At 34.2% G+C, this 15656-nt stretch overlaps 2 protein-coding genes and 1 long non-coding RNA gene across 7 annotated transcripts; 1 reads left to right on the top strand and 2 right to left on the bottom strand.

Moving 5' to 3' along the window:
* The first annotated feature begins 1094 nt into the window (after window positions 1-1094).
* Window positions 1095-5589, top strand: LOC114254476. Of its 2 annotated transcripts, XR_004963782.1 has the most exons (3): window positions 1095-3046; window positions 3449-5096; window positions 5159-5589. It is a non-coding gene; the product is annotated as an uncharacterized LOC114254476 (long non-coding RNA). The 2 variants fall into 2 exon arrangements; XR_003625861.2 differs by having other exon boundaries at window positions 1106-5096.
* Window positions 5590-5623: 34 nt separating this feature from the next.
* LOC105839129 lies at window positions 5624-8333 on the bottom strand. 2 transcript variants are annotated; one of them, XR_004963781.1, is made up of 5 exons: window positions 7126-8333; window positions 6903-7027; window positions 6584-6750; window positions 6139-6439; window positions 5624-6017 (listed from the first exon to the last, which is right to left on the bottom strand). XR_004963781.1 is itself a non-coding variant. In XM_036288718.1 (4 exons), exons 1-4 carry the CDS (start codon window positions 7765-7767, stop codon window positions 6345-6347), a joined length of 1029 nt encoding a protein of 342 aa, XP_036144611.1. In that variant the 5' UTR covers window positions 7768-8333; the 3' UTR covers window positions 5624-6344. The 2 variants fall into 2 exon arrangements, 1 of the variants encoding a protein (XP_036144611.1); XM_036288718.1 differs by having other exon boundaries at window positions 5624-6439.
* Window positions 8334-8801: 468 nt separating this feature from the next.
* On the bottom strand, window positions 8802-14591 carry LOC105839128 (chitobiosyldiphosphodolichol beta-mannosyltransferase). 3 transcript variants are annotated; one of them, XM_036288716.1, is made up of 6 exons: window positions 14257-14591; window positions 10082-10424; window positions 9818-10005; window positions 9561-9734; window positions 9247-9361; window positions 8802-9155 (listed from the first exon to the last, which is right to left on the bottom strand). In XM_036288716.1, exons 1-6 carry the CDS (start codon window positions 14429-14431, stop codon window positions 8936-8938), a joined length of 1215 nt encoding a protein of 404 aa, XP_036144609.1. In that variant the 5' UTR covers window positions 14432-14591; the 3' UTR covers window positions 8802-8935. The 3 variants fall into 3 exon arrangements, with proteins under 3 accessions (XP_036144609.1, XP_028046790.1, XP_028046791.1); XM_028190989.2 differs by lacking the exon at window positions 14257-14591 and adding an exon at window positions 10688-11100; XM_028190990.2 differs by lacking the exon at window positions 14257-14591 and adding an exon at window positions 10666-10871.
* Between the last annotated feature and the right edge of the window lie 1065 nt (window positions 14592-15656).

The raw sequence follows: 15656 nt of genomic DNA, 5'->3' as shown, positions 1-15656 counted from the left end.
CTCCGTTCTCCGGCCGCGCCGTCGGTCGCCGCCGTGAAATCTCAATGAATCCTTAAATAGGCGCGAACTCGCGGCACTAAGGGAACCCATCTCCACCCCGAATCCCGACGAGGTCAATTTACATCACTGACACGTTTACTGAAGGGTACCGCACTGCCGCCGTGTTTGTACATATTGTACATATTTCAAGTTCGTCGGTTCGTCTCTAAATGTTACATTATATATTTTGATGTAGAGCATAGTATATGTATATCGAATATAGTGTTTTGGGTAAATCGAAATTTTAATTAGCTGTGAAGCCCTGTAAAATTAGGATAATTCAACTTACTTTAAATGTTATGCATGCATGCGCCTGCCCCATTTTATAATTATTGATGTTTTTTTGTATATGAATTATATTAGAATATTAGAAATATATATATATAATTAATAAAATAAAAAAGCAGGAGAGAGAGAGAGAAGCATCATTTATTTAGCGTTCTCTGGAACAAGTTCTGTAAAGTGCAATGACTATAAAATGACAAATTTTTTTACAATAAATTTAAGTAAAATTAGTTATCATATCATTAAAATTAGATAAAAACAATATACATCAGATCATTGATTTCTAATTGAAATTGTTATATTTTATTATATATATAAATATTTATTATTTATTATTTATTATTTATTATTATTATTTATATACAAAATATTAATTATGTGCATAATTATATATTATATAAGTTATAATAATAATCTTAATAAAAACCGTAAGTTATAAAAACCTCAAGATTATCGACTTCCAACAATTAACGATCAAAAACAATGAAATTAAAATTGTTCTACGCTATTAGTTATGCTGCACAGGTTGAATTAGATAAATTATCTGTCTACCTATATATATTACGATCAATAAGGATACATTCCAGATAAAGATAGACAGATGTGTTGATTAAGTTAAACTTTATTTAATTTCGTAATCATTAAACTGTAAACAGAGTGTCAATTTAATTCCACGAATTGATTCTCCAGCGACTGGCAATGGAGAGTACATCTCCGAAAGAAGTCACCCCAACTCTCTCCGTCGGCGTAATCCTCTCTTTCGCCCCGTTCTCTTTTTTTCTCCCTTTCTTCCTTTCATCTCTTTCTTTTTTTTCTCTCTCTCTCTCTCTCCTTTCTGCATCAATAATAGTCACCCCATGCGCAGGGTCTCTCAACTCGATTTTCTCCTACAAAGTGCGTCGACAGACGTAAAATTCGCATGACCGAATTATACGTATTTACAATACGTTCAATAGAAGTAACGCAAGTTATTTTTCCAACGATTCTCGGAAACACTTTGCGGGAAGTGAACTGGCATATAGTGCTCACGTGTTGACGCATTAATTACACGTAGCTTTCTTGATTGTTTTGTGGAAAACATCACGTAATTTTCATAAGCCAGATATCAATACGAACAACGAGTAGTGAGAAAATGCTTCGCAGCGATGACGACACGCAATCTCCGTCAAACACGAAAAGTAAGAACGGAACTATATGTATAAAAGTCAGGATTAGAAAAACAAAGGAGAGCAACTTCTGTAAGATGAGTCTGCGTTGTCGCTTTATATGCGATCTGAATAAGATGGTACGCGTCTCTACGAATATTAAAGACATTAGAGGCGCAAGACGGAGACACAAATCGATTCGAAACTCGACGAGAGACGAATTCTTAGAAAGCTGTACTGTAAAATTGTAAATGTGAACGAAAGATTCGACATTTATATGATATTTTTCTTGATGTTCCTTTGATTGTCGTAAATGTATTAATTTCTGAACTCTCATTTTATCTGCTTCCAATTAAGGAGGATTTACCTTTTTATTTAAAAAAAAGTAGATTAATTTCTAAACATTTTACACATAAAAAAATAGGTCGAGCAGACTGTACGATTAATAAAATACTAATTGAGTTTTTAATTGATATAATATTAACATGTTTTTAAATTTTTAATCGATTTGAAATACACTGAGACATAAAAAAGAAAATAAATAATTGCAAGTTATGTGAAGTTGTGGCAAATAGCTTGAAAAATATATTAAATCGACTCTTATCATCTTTCTTAATTTCAGACATTTTCAATCAAAGCTACAAAAGAGATTGGCTCTTCCTGATCGTAACTACGATCCAAAAGAAGATTATTAAAACAACAGAAAATCATCAAAAGTGCAAAATAAAAATCGCGTAAAAAAAGCGATCTTCAGTGCATCGAACTAATGACGAGAAAGACGCACGAAATCTCAAATGGGAATCGATAATTGTGTTTCGTCTTAATGAACTTTCCTTTCGGGTCCACTTAAAACAATTAAAATTAGCGCGCAAGGGATGAAGGGGAGGGAGGGGCGCACAGAATAAATCGAAATCTACACGACGAAAGGCTAATACAATTGTGAGACGCGACGGACACGGGACGGGGCTCGCTCATCCGCGGCCGGGAACGAAAGGAATGAAAATTGGCGAACCTTTGAACTTTCTGTATATCCGTTCGCTCAGTTACACGCTCCTCGCACACTTTGTTTCGCCTTCCTCTTTCCCCGTTCGCGCGCGCGTACGCCTACTCCACCCCGACCGCGCGAGATCGCACGTATATATATATATATACATATATATATGCGTACGTACATACGGGTACGCCGAAACGCCAAGATCGCCGCATTTATTTCGAACCGCAACCGCTATCGATCCCTCTGCATTCTATTTATTGTTGGCGGCAGCCAACGAGAGAAAACGTACCCGCGGAATCAGCGTGACGCATCGCACGCTCGCCGGCCGACAGGTCGATCGTTCGCTGTCCCACGAGCAACGGCCGCGGAGAGCGGATTTTCTTTCGCGCGTGGATTTCCCCGAATAGCACGGATTGAAATTTCAGACGATAAGGGGAACGAACGGACGGCCGGACGGACGGCGCGGCGCGGTGTTTTCTCCGACGCCAGGCGACCAGCGTTCCTCTCACGGTTATAAATTCAATCCTTTAAGTGATTCTTTAGATTCAATCGGTCGCCGGAAGTCCCTCGGGGACGATAGACGGTAAGGAGAGAGAATGATTCTTTCTCTTTTCCTTTCTTTTCTCCTTTCCTCGTGATTTCAGTGTGTAGTAAACGAAAAAATACGATTCTATCAGAGGTGCAAAAGGGACCGATCTTTTCAATTTATAATTACGATCCGAAAGTTTACTTTTAAAAAATGTAGCTAAATATAATTAAAATATAATCATACAAAACATACACACACACAAAGTTCCGATTCTCGAGATTGTAACCTCGTGCCAATTTGTTTATCGAGGCTTTTACTAGGATTTACCATGGATGATAGTAGAAGATTAACGTGAAAAAATACATCTTGTGAAAAATACACTTGACGCGAGACGCTGCCGCGTTTCTTGATATAATTAAATATATGTGCATTATATAGAGCTAGAATTTTTTTCAGCCTACGTGATAGGTGGAAAGGAGAGAGAGTTGAGGAATCGCGACACGCCGCCGGGACAAACGCGAGATGAAGGAGCGAGTGAAGGAGGAGGAGGAGGAGGAGGAGGAGGAGGAGGAGGAGGAGGGGAAGGGAGAGAAACTCACCTCGTGCGAGCGCTGTCAACAACAAAGCCAACAGGACGCGGGCGAGAGGACGCGGCTCCATTGGGTCGGAAGCAGAGATCTGACAGACGCACAGACTCCGACGCGCGGGAGACGCCGCCGGTAGTAGGGGAGCCTACCGAGGTAGCCCTCCGTCCGAGATCACCACCGTCTCCGAGGACGAGCACCACCGCCGTTACACACGCGCGCGATGTCCCGCCGATGATGCGGCGGGCGCATGCCACTCTCACGTCGCCCTCGAGCACCAAGGCCAGTCTCGCGTCTTCAAGACCGTCGTCGCGACCGTTTACACGACAGATCGGCTCTCACGCCCGCGGGACGCATTTTCGCATGACAGGCTCACTGACCGTACTCGTCGACCGTAAAACATGGCTAACGGACGGAGCAGCGTCCGGGATACGCCAGTGATGCCAGTCCCCCCAACGAACGAGAATGGTCGCGCACGCGCGCTAATCTTAGAAATCTGGAGAGCGGTCATGTCCGCGCATTTTAGGTGTTTCCGTCCATCAGCGCCTCCATGTGCATTTTGAACTACGTAGCCAATGTCCACGAAGGTCTGTAGATAATGTGGTAATTATTTAACATCACCTCAAATATCGAGAGAGATGTAATTATACTCATTCAACACTAAATAATTATTGGAGTGGATTCTTATTCATGACCGCCATTTGTAAAGCAATAGCTGCGCTTAGTAGAATTATTCGCAGTATAATTGTCTATTATTTTATTTGATTTTATACAATCTTGACTTTTTAAAGAAATTTTATATAACGTTTAAATATATAATCAAAATAGGGCTCATAAAAAACTTATATAAATCAGATTTTTATACTTTAATAATTGTTTGAAAAAAGATATATTTGACACGCATGTGCGAGAAAAAGCGACCCGTCTAATGCTCGGTCTACAATGTCAGTAGGAGTAATGGAGTAAGGAGTAAGAGTAACAATTAACCAATTAAAAAACCGGGAGTAAACGAAATGGGCAAATCTCATTTCATATTTCTTACTTCTTATTCCTACTCCATTACTCTTGCTGACATTGTAGACCGAGCATCACAACACTGATCATACACACTTTCCACAAGACGTAAAAAAACAATAAGGTTTCAACGCATTGGATTGGGTATCATAATCGTAATCGACTGAATACAGTACGTGATTGGTTGAAATCTTATTGTTGTTTTACGGAAAGTATGTGATGGCCTAATACAACCTGCTGTCTGGTTACAAGACTTACAACAGTTTACGCTACTAGAAGCGCAATGCTAAGTTACGTTTTCTACCGAATGCAACCAGAGTCACAGTACAAATTATAGAGCATCAGTTGTCATTGCACGTGTTTGTTGCTCCGATTTGTGATTATTAAGTCAAACTGAAAAAGCATTGAAAAGAATTGAAGTCTCTTTTATTGCGTGCATCGTATTATTACGTATTTTGTCAGTAGGAAACAGAAAATATCCAAGTTGAAAGCAATAAAACAGAAAAGTAAGTAATGAAAGTGAATAAGTTGATAAAATAAAAGTGAATAATGCATAATACTTTTTCAGTTATATGATGGAAGAAAGCTCAAAGAAAGTAGAACACACAGAGACAGATAAATTGAAATTTAAATATTTGCAAAGAAATTTGAATTTAGTTAAATTGCCTTCGTCGAATTGGGGATTTTCAAAGGGAAACGATACATTTTTCGGTTTTATGAAAGTAGAGAGTAATTTCAGTGTCAGAAAAAGAATCGCTGTGTTTCCAAACTTACGTATTAATATTTATATTGATGATAGAATTATGCCCTTTTCAAAACATATTAAGGTAACAAGTATTGATGAAATTAGCGAAATTTTAAAAACTCTGGATTCAATTTCATTCACATTCTATTAAATGTACTTATATATATTTACAATTAATTCCAAATATTTAATTTATTTTTTTACAATAAATTATATAAATAGAAAAAAAAATAAAGTTAGAAGTTTATGGTTTATGTTGTTTTAGGTTTTTATTCTCTTCGTATATTCTTTTTATTTATTATTGCTTGTTGTTTTTGGCATTTTCTTTTCCTAGCAAATTTTACTTTTACGATGATAACAGATGCATTTCCTGGCGGTAGCAGATGCAGATTGACATTGAAAATTGCATATTGTAGCAATATCCATCACTCGCCTGGTTCAGCTTAGAACATTTTCTCCTTTCTTTTGTTTGCTCTTTTTCAATGTTATTATTTTTGTTTGTCGAGAAAAAACATTCTTGTGATTAGGAAAAATCGTATAATTTTGTGCGTAACCTTGTCATTTTTTGTACAATCGAGTTTTGGAGTGTATTTTCCCAAATTCGTAGAACCCTCAAATTGAAAGTTGTTACGATTAAATGCGATTGTTTTGGAAACTTTTATCTCATCTAACAGCAAAATGGCTGCAATAAATACGCAACGATTAAACAATAAAAATACATAATAATCAAATATAATTAGTAAGAAAAAGTCTTTAAGCCATATAATAAACATTATATTAACACTTTAGCAAAATTAACGTACCACGCACATTAGATAGTTTCATTTTTGAACTTTTTCTTTTAATACTTTAAAAACGTATTTTCTTGAAATCTGTAGCAACCTTTAATTACTGCTTTTAATCCGCAATGACAAACATTTATATACCCACTGTGGTGTATCTTATACACTTTATTTTATTATTTTTTACTTTAGAAGTTGTTAGACATGTTTGCACAGACAACTGCTAATTAATGGGTAATTTTCATATAGCATCTTCCACTGCCTGTGCATTTCCCTGAGCGCATTTCTTTCTTATACATTTTACTGACTTTTTTATATGTACCTGTATTATAAAAAAAAACATTACGAAATAATCCAATAAAAACGACTGAAACAACATTTTTACTTGCAAATAGTTAATGATCAGAAATAATTGATGTTTTGAAAGTTTATCTTCTTCCAAAGTCTTAAAGAGAAATATTTTTACCTTTCACATGGAGAGATTGACCATTTTTTGACAATTTTTGCTGCAGCGTGGGCATCTTTGATGTTTTAAGTATATCTTTATAATGTTTTGCACATGGTAAACATCTTTGGCACTGCACATTATATACCGTACTATCTCCTATCAAGTATCCAACACACAATTTTGAACTAAAAAGATAAACGATAATATAAGAAACAAAAATGTAAAAAATTTAAACTTCATATTTTTAATTAAAAAAGATAAACAAATAAAAGGTTTCTATTACAATATTATTTTTTAAAATTTGAATAAATGATAGTAAATAAACATTTGCAAGTACCAGGTTTTATTGCCAACTTCTTTACATGGTTTGACATTGGATAATTTTTGAAAAATATTCTGAATACCACCTATATTTTTTATTTTCCCACATAGAGAGTCAATTTGTCTTTCTCCAACATAAACCTGTCATTACAAATATAACAGGAAGTAACATAAAAGATATTGTGTTTATAGTCTTGTAATATAATAAAATAATAAAAAATAATGAAATAGCTATTTACCCAAAGTATCATGTTTTTTTTAAGTATAACACGCCACATGCAGGATGACAAGTCTTCTTTCCAATAAGTCCACATTGCCATCTCATCCGTAATTACGGGGATGCAGTATTCTGATGTAAGAGTAAGACTTTTAAAATTCTTCTTAATTTCAATCCATGTTTGCAACTCGTTATCTTCATTTGTATAATTTTGTTCGTGGTGTGAAATATGATTCTTTGATTCACATGGTGGCACGGAAACGAAACAATTAACAGTATTCTTTAATTGGTCTGTAATTCTTGTTCCTTCATTTTGTTCTTTTAATTTCTCCTTGTTAATGGGGTTTAATACATTATAGTACATAATCACTGATGGAAAAATAGATGGAACAGCATCCTCTTTCAACTTCGGTATCTTACGTTGCACCGTAATAGTTGTACCGTCTGCCATATAAAAGATATCTTCTTTGATAATATCATCTTTCTGAAAATGCAACTCACAGATGCGGCTCGTTTTGCTAAAAGTATTAATACCTCTTGCAGCAATTTCACTATCACGCCAATTATTAAACATTTTTTCCGTGCAAGCTGTAAAAAGGCTTTTCTTTTTAGAAGCATCTTTTTTTCCACTTTTTGTAGTACATCCACGTATCCAACACGACATTTTTAAATATAAATGCACAGGTAAACAAACTGAGGTACAGCCGGAGTGCCAGACTGATAGGGTTAGAGATGTTCGATTCCGATTCGACTCATCAAAAGATCGATTTTTTTATGAAAAAAATCGATTTTTTAAATCGATTCTTTACTATTCAATTTTCTTGAAAATCGATTCTTTACTTATGGTAATATCCACACAACTTGCATAAGCGCATAAGCATATACATAAGAAAATTGATTGGTCTACAAGCACTTACATAAGAAAGTAGACCAATCGAATTCCTTATGCATATGCTTATGCAAGTTTGTGTGGATATACCATTAGGAATCGAAAAAAAAGATCGAAAAGGCGCAGTTTGTTTGAAAATGTGTAACCAAAATTACTAACATTTGAAATAATTTTCTAGTAGTTTTTATATTTGGCATCCAACTTGGACCGTTCTCGGATCGTGGACACATTCTGATTTAGGCTGCGTTCCGATATTCACTGCCAGTTGCTGCCAGTACTGAAAATCCATAGTTTACGTCACATATATTGTAGATTTTCAGTATTCAGTATTTTCAGTATTAAAAGTAAATATCGGAACGCAGCCTTAATAAAACTTGACATAAATGTAGGGGATAAATATAAATTTAGAAATTTTTCGTAACTTAGAGATATTTAAGCTGTAAAACTTTTGTATAAAACATTTTTCGATGTTTTGTTTTTACGATATATCGAGAAAAAACAAAAATGTATTTATCTTTGAAGTGTGATTTCACCCTTTTAAATTAACCGTTTATAAGCCCAAACGAAAAATTTCTAAATTTATGTATTTACCCCTTCTATATTTTTGCCAAGTTTCATTAAAATCAGAATTTCGAATTCACGAGTGAGATCATTATATAATATTATAGTTTGTATGAGACATATCTAATCTTATACATATATTAATTTGATTAATATATTTTATCTTATTTTATACTAATATAATTCTATTTCTTGAAAAAAAATTAACTGAAAAGCATAAAATATTAGAATAAAATAAAATATTCTTATATATTAATAAATGCATCTTAATATATTTATCATAATTATCATAATTTATGCTACTGCGAATGATAACATAGGAAATTATAAAGTATATATGTACAAAAATTACATTAAAAATAATATAAGATAAAACTAGAAATTACTCTTGAAAACAAGGTAACATGTTGAGTTTCCAATTACTGTGCCAATCATTATCATTCTGTTGTGATATGAACATATTTTTTTGAAATTTTTCACGCAACTGTCGTTGTGTCTCATTATCAGGGAAATCTTGAAACCACATTTTTAATTGTTCAGCCAACTCTTTCTCGTCCGAGAATACCAAACTGTTGTCATTATGCTTTACTAGTTCTGATAAACTAAAAAGTAAAACAATTTTCTTTCAATAAGCTCTAAGTAAGAGTACTTAATAGTTATATTAAATATTAATTATTAATTATAATAATGTACCAATTAAAATTGTATGCACAAACTGGTAAACGACAACCAAACATATCGACAACTTTCATTGGTAAATCCAGTCCACTAGATGAAGTATGAAGGCATACACCTAAGTCTGCACTAGCTGTTTTAAAAACAAATATTTAAAAAATGTGTTAAAGTATTTTATACATAGAATTTGTTTTACTAAAAAAAAAACTTAATCCTTAATTAGCACAGGACATTTACTCATATTTTATAAAAAAATTTCTTGAAAATTTTTTAATTTTCCAGGAAATTTATTCAAAATTCCTGGAAAGATTATATAACTTTTTATTCAATACCGAGTATTTTAGGATAATCCTCATTTTCAAGCCATGGCGTCTTTATCTCAACATGTTTCCACTTTTTTAAATCAATGATAGCCATATAGAAATCTTTCAACGGTCCTTTGCCCGTTATTATGCAGATTAAATCTGGTAAGTTTAACTCGCCATCTTCACACGCGTCTTCATATTCTGGAAAAAAACATATATGTGTAATCCTTTTTAATTATTGCATACTTGAACAAAATTACACAAATAAATCTACATAGATAAACCTTGTAATGCATTTAACAGAATTGAGAAATCTTCGTCCTCGGTCCAACTAGTACTAGACACTATAAAACCAGATGAAAAAGGTATTGATATATTATACTTTTCAGCTAATTTATGTAAAAATTCATTCCTATCTGTCAGAGTTATTGGATGGAATTTATCTGTTGGCCTATCATATAGAACCTTTGCTCTGCAACAAAAATAGATTGTAAAATGAGCTGTTTAAAAAATTTAATAAATAATACTCCTAATAAATAAATAATAACCGAATACTCCATTTCTTTTCCAAATCTTGCTGCATTGCTTTGGTAACACAGATATTATTTTTTGCTCTGTAGCCAAATGTTGTCTCAATAATTCTTGATAATCTAACTAAAAAATGATTTTTTCCCAGACTCAATGCCATGATTGAATGAGCATAATTGTGCCAGTCAATTATAAATCGTGCTTCTGTTAGAGTACAATAGAACCAACAAATTGGAATAGTTGGTATTGCAGGTGGATTCTGTGTTATCAGCGAATCGGATATGTGTTTATGAAGTAACAACCACGAGAGATCAGCTGTTTGCCATACCACTTTTATCACATAACAGAAAAAACGTGGCAATTCTGAAAGTTACAAGTATGATTATATTACTACTCAAAATCTGTAAACAAATATAAAAATATAAAAAAAAGATCAGAGTAGGATCATTGACACCAGACAGTAAACAAATAAGAACAACTTAATATAATTACATTTTCCAGTAAAAAAATATTGTAATCAAATCTATATGGAAATTAAATGTAAAAAAATTAATTAGTCGGCAATGATTATAAAAGATATAGACATTTATGGAAAGAAAAGAACCAATAATATGTCCAATTCGTACTATCTCGCAACTCGGGAGGCGGTCGCAAGTAATGGATTCGCACGCGCGCATTCTCGCTGATTTCCTTTAACGGCGGCGAGCCAGGATAACCTATAATGTCCACATTAAAGCCTTCCCGGGCGAACGAGATAGCGTGATATTGCATTCGCGGGCTTCTGCCGACATCACCGAGCACCAGAACGCAAACATTTTTGCCAGATTTAAATTTTCTTAGGCAAAATTTACGTATGATGAAGAGAAGCAGCAGAAAAAGCGACAATAATATCAATGTAAACATTTCGAACGAGAACAGAACACAGAACGAACAGATAGTGCAGTGTATAAATTGGCCTGTTCTTTTTAGCTGCACTGGTGCACTGGTGCAACAAGTTAAAGTGAGACAATTATATTTTTTCTCATTTTAACTTATTGCACCAGTGCAGCAGTGCAGCTAAAAAAAACAGGCCTAATGTAACCTGTGTAATTTGGCTTGTTCTTTTTCGCTGCACTGCTGCACTGGTGCAACAGGTTAGAGTAAGACAAAAATATATTTTCTCACTCTAACTTATTGCACCAGTGCAGCAGTGCAGCGAAAAAGAACAGGCCAACTATTTTTTTAAAAGTTACGAAGCATTATAGATTTTTTAATTGTTGCGCTCTGCACACAGACATTAAACATAAAATATTAGGAACAACAATAAAATTTGGAATAAATATATATTGAACGTAATGCACAATAAAAAAATATATATATTATGCTATAAAATTGTAAACATCCCGTTCATTCAACCACGATTGTTTTTTTCTGTATAATAAAACAGTTGCGTAATAATGACAAAATGTAACGATATCGACATCATATGTCATTATATAAAAATTACACAATCTCACTATTGAATCAGGGCCGGCAGATTGTGTTAGGCTCGAGTGGATAGTTAACCGGGGGGAGGGTTCCCCCCAGAAAATGTATATGGAGGAAAAATTCGTAAACAATTAAAAGAATTTTACAGGGATAAAAACTACAAAATAGAAGTGTTTAAATTCTCCTTATCATATTATTATTTATTCAGTAAAATTCTTTCATTCAGTACAAAAATTTACTTGCGCAATGCAAAAACTGTCCTCGCGCTTTTTATTTTGCGAAATAAACTTAATAATTTCTTTAAATTGCGCGTTTTTTCCGCGGTAAATTCAAAAATAGGAATTCGAGAATATTTATTGATATACATATAAGTGTTCGAAACTATAACAGTTCCTTTAGAATTTTAACATTTCTGTTTTTTTTTGCTCTGTTTTATCCGCGAGTAGTGGGAGCTACTGTCAGCCATCGAGCTCCTTGTAGTTCATTTCTTCGATGCACCTAGTCGCGCGGCGCTGTCACTAGCTCCTCACGCGCGCGTCTTTCGTTTGCTCGCATCGTGGTAACTATGCAAATAAATATGCCCAAAAAAGGGCACGTCAAAATCAATGCCCAAATAAGTCTCGAGATCCGTTCCCTTACCGCCCCTTTTTTCGCCTCCGATCGTAATTGTTTTACGATGCAAAATTCGCCAGTCTCTCGCAGCCCGGCACCGACATAAGATCGTTCCGCAGATCTCTCGCGTCATCCGCCGACCCTAGCTGCGGGGATTCACTTCTATTCCATCCATAATTCGGCGACCATGTCAATAAATTTTTAAGTCGAATATTTGTATGAATGTGTGAGTGCGTTACGTTTATACGCGGGTGACCGTATCTTTCCCGCGAACGTCCTCTGCCTCGTGCACAAGATCTTCGTCGGATCGCGCGCAAGATATCCGGATTCGCGAGAGCTTCGATCTAGAATCTAGAGGCTCTTCAAGATTTTCGCGTCGATTACAGGCAGCGTAATATCGGGATGTGTCAAGATTTCCGTAAGATTGTAAAAGATACGGTTCGCCCCTCGCTCCAAACGTCCGTTTGTTAATAAATAATTAACGTGTGATTGACACCATCGCCTCCTTTTTCTTCCTATCACCCCCCCGTGAACCTGCCGCATTCCTTACCACTCGCTTCGCGTCTCTCTCGGGACGGATCCCAGCATTCTCTTCGTGCGATCGTGTTTACCCTACGCACGCACAAACAATAAGTATATATCTGCCATCAAATTCCGATGGGTATTTTATATTTTTTATTGTATTTTATTATATTTTTTGTGGTATAGCTACTCACCATACCCACATTATCCGCCGGCTCTGTACTGAATTAGAATCCATTAATTAACTCTTCTACGCACAAATACGTCAAATTGAGCGGTATACATGATGTATCTATTATAGTGACGCTTATATAATTATTAGCAAGTTAATTAAATTAAAGTTAATGGATTATAAAATTAATTCAATTTAGTTAAAAGTTACATAAATAAAAACTTAATTCAGTTAAAGTTAAGATTAATTTAAATTAAGTTAAAGTAAAAGTTAATTTTGAGAAGCTTTATTTATATTAAATTAAAAACCCATATAATTTATTTGAGTCAGATTACCAACATAATTACAGTATTGATCATCAAATATATTTAATATTTTATTTCTAACGAAAGTTATAATATATTAATTATATGAAATAATAAAAAAATGTTGTTTTCATGCAAAAATATATTTTTATCTTATAATTTTTTTTGCCCAGATAAAATTTTTAATTTGGGAAAAAGTTAATTAAAGTTTTACGTTTCAAAAATAACTAGTTAAAGTTAAAAATTAAATCATTTAAAATTAACTAAATTAAATTAAAAGTTATTAACTTTTTAACTTTATTATTAACTTTTAACTTTTTAACTAGTTATTACCCAACCCTGCATATATGTAATTACATATAATATGCGCATATCTTAAGTCCCTCTCTATCTTCATTCACGATATAATCCGCGTAACTTGTATATACATACATATATTTAATTATTTATTAGGTATTACGCCACGTTCGACGAAGCATCTTAATTGTTTGTCTGTTTACCATCCTATTACATATCAAGATGGATTCGTCATGGTTCTTGTCGCTGCTCTTTGCGCTGCTGCATTACTCTGATCGTCATCGGCAGCCTGAAGACTGTCGCTGTGCTGCACTCATAGATCTTATAGATATGGACCGGCAATTGCCTACAGTTTGTGTATAGAAAACGGTGTCCAGAAGAGGTGCGAGAGAGAAACAGACTTTTTAGTACTTCTTTCTCTAAAGTTACCGGAAATAACTATCGCGCATGTCAGCACACATGCATACATATGTATATACATATATATACACACACACATAAGTTAAAACACGTGACCAAAACGTATCCAATCATTGGATTTCAATGTATAATATGCACAAGCATGCGCGAAACATATTTCCGGACTTTTTAGAGAGAGAAGTATGGACACGGTTTCGCTTGGTATTGCCAGTCCATATCTATAAGGTCTATGGTTGCACTATACTTTTTTTCTGGAAAAATAAGGGCCTTATCTGCCAAATTTGCTGTCGTCTTTTGTAACGGGTTGGAAAGCGTCTCTGGGTGGCATCAGTATTGTCGATTATTGGCAGTTTTTATACGATTATTATCCGAAGGCTAAATATATTGGAATTTAACATACCTTGCATGGTACTGCGCGATCCCGAGCTTATATCAGTAAATGGATCATATCCGGTCGGACGATACCTTGCTCCTCCCGCGCTCTGATTGTCTCCCCCACGACAGTTTTGAAAAACAAGAAAGATGGCGATGACAAAATAACATTGGACGACATCAGCTAGAATCACTTGAATCATCTATATTTTCCATTAATGTATACGCAATCAATGCAATATATTTTCCTTCTTTATTCTACTCATTTTTCATAAAATATAATAAGTTTTTAGGGTTTTTAGATTATCTTGCCAATTTACGATTTCCACAATATTTTTCAACGGTTTTATATCCAACCATAGAACAAAGAGAACTAGAGAAGTGCAAGCTCTATGTTAAATGAAGGAAACAAAGATCAATCGCCGCACTCCAAGTGGCTTGGGCTGGTATTCATAAAAGTTTAATATTAGTATTGTTCGTTTTGTCTGTTCTGGATCTACTCGGAGCAAACCCAAGCAGACCAACGCACTCTAATAGGTTGGCGTCATCGAAATCTACCTATTAGAGTTGGTCTGCTTGGGTTTGCTCCGAGTAGACCCAGAACAGACAAAACGAACAAAAGCTATTGTCTTGGGTTAGATCCACCAATAATTGAGATATTAACGTATGGAATCTGCAAATAATTTAATTAATTTTTATCGTAATTGTGAACACTAAATTAATGAAAGCTTATCATACATTCACGATAAATTTTTTCTTCCCTGTTATGGCTCAAGCAAATCGAGTTTTTATCTTGGCGCGCTCTCATTCGTATAATTTGAAAAATTAATATCTTGATTATTGATGGATCTAACCCAAGACCTAACTCAAGACCTAACCAAAGACAATATTGGACTTTTATGTTTATCTCGATTCTCCTTCTATCTTTTTACGAGCGTTGACCCACATGTTTTGGGACACCCTGTACACACACACACACACACACACACACACACACACACACACACACACACACACACACACACACACACACACACAATTTTGAATTAAAAAATAATTTTTATTACACTTATAGAAACGTGAAAAATACGTTTTTTAAACGATGGTTTTAAAAACGTTTCTTTTGAGATGTTTGTTACTGGTGTTTGACGGTAAAAAAATATTGGATACGTTTAGAAAACGTTTATGAAACGAACATGTGCTGCCTAGGTTATTTCTTTTTTATAAATAACAAGTTTCTTACATTCTAGTTAAAAAAATTCAAGTTAAAAACACTTTTTAAATATAAAATATGAGAAAATACGAAAATCTAACAAATGTTATATCTTTAATAACATTAATTTATATTTATAATATATTAATATATATTAATATTAAACAAATGAAAAAGAATCGTACCCTGCATAAAATGTCTTAGTTAAAAATAGT

Source organism: Monomorium pharaonis, chromosome 6 (genome assembly GCF_013373865.1).
Source record: "Monomorium pharaonis isolate MP-MQ-018 chromosome 6, ASM1337386v2, whole genome shotgun sequence".
Classification (NCBI taxonomy): Eukaryota; Metazoa; Arthropoda; class Insecta; order Hymenoptera; family Formicidae; genus Monomorium; species Monomorium pharaonis.
Note: the sequence above shows the minus strand (reverse complement) of the source record. Positions and strands in the feature narration are given on the sequence as shown.

What these genes read in the sequence shown, in the direction of transcription:
- LOC105839129 (XM_036288718.1), bottom strand. Translation starts at nt 7,767, where the DNA reads ATGTCGTGTTGGATACGTGGATGTACTACAAAAAGTGGAAAAAAAGAT. An exon ending in AAAAAAACATGATACTTTGG is followed by an intron (nt 7,028 to 7,125) that starts GTAAATAGCTAT and finishes TTGTAATGACAG; the next exon opens with GTTTATGTTGGAGAAAGACA. An exon ending in GAAGTTGGCAATAAAACCTG is followed by an intron (nt 6,751 to 6,902) that starts GTACTTGCAAAT and finishes TTATCTTTTTAG; the next exon opens with TTCAAAATTGTGTGTTGGAT.
- LOC105839128 (XM_028190989.2), bottom strand. Translation starts at nt 10,964, where the DNA reads ATGTTTACATTGATATTATTGTCGCTTTTTCTGCTGCTTCTCTTCATC. An exon ending in TCTGTTAAATGCATTACAAG is followed by an intron (nt 9,735 to 9,817) that starts GTTTATCTATGT and finishes GTTTTTTTCCAG; the next exon opens with AATATGAAGACGCGTGTGAA. An exon ending in GGATTATCCTAAAATACTCG is followed by an intron (nt 9,362 to 9,560) that starts GTATTGAATAAA and finishes TTTTTAAAACAG; the next exon opens with CTAGTGCAGACTTAGGTGTA.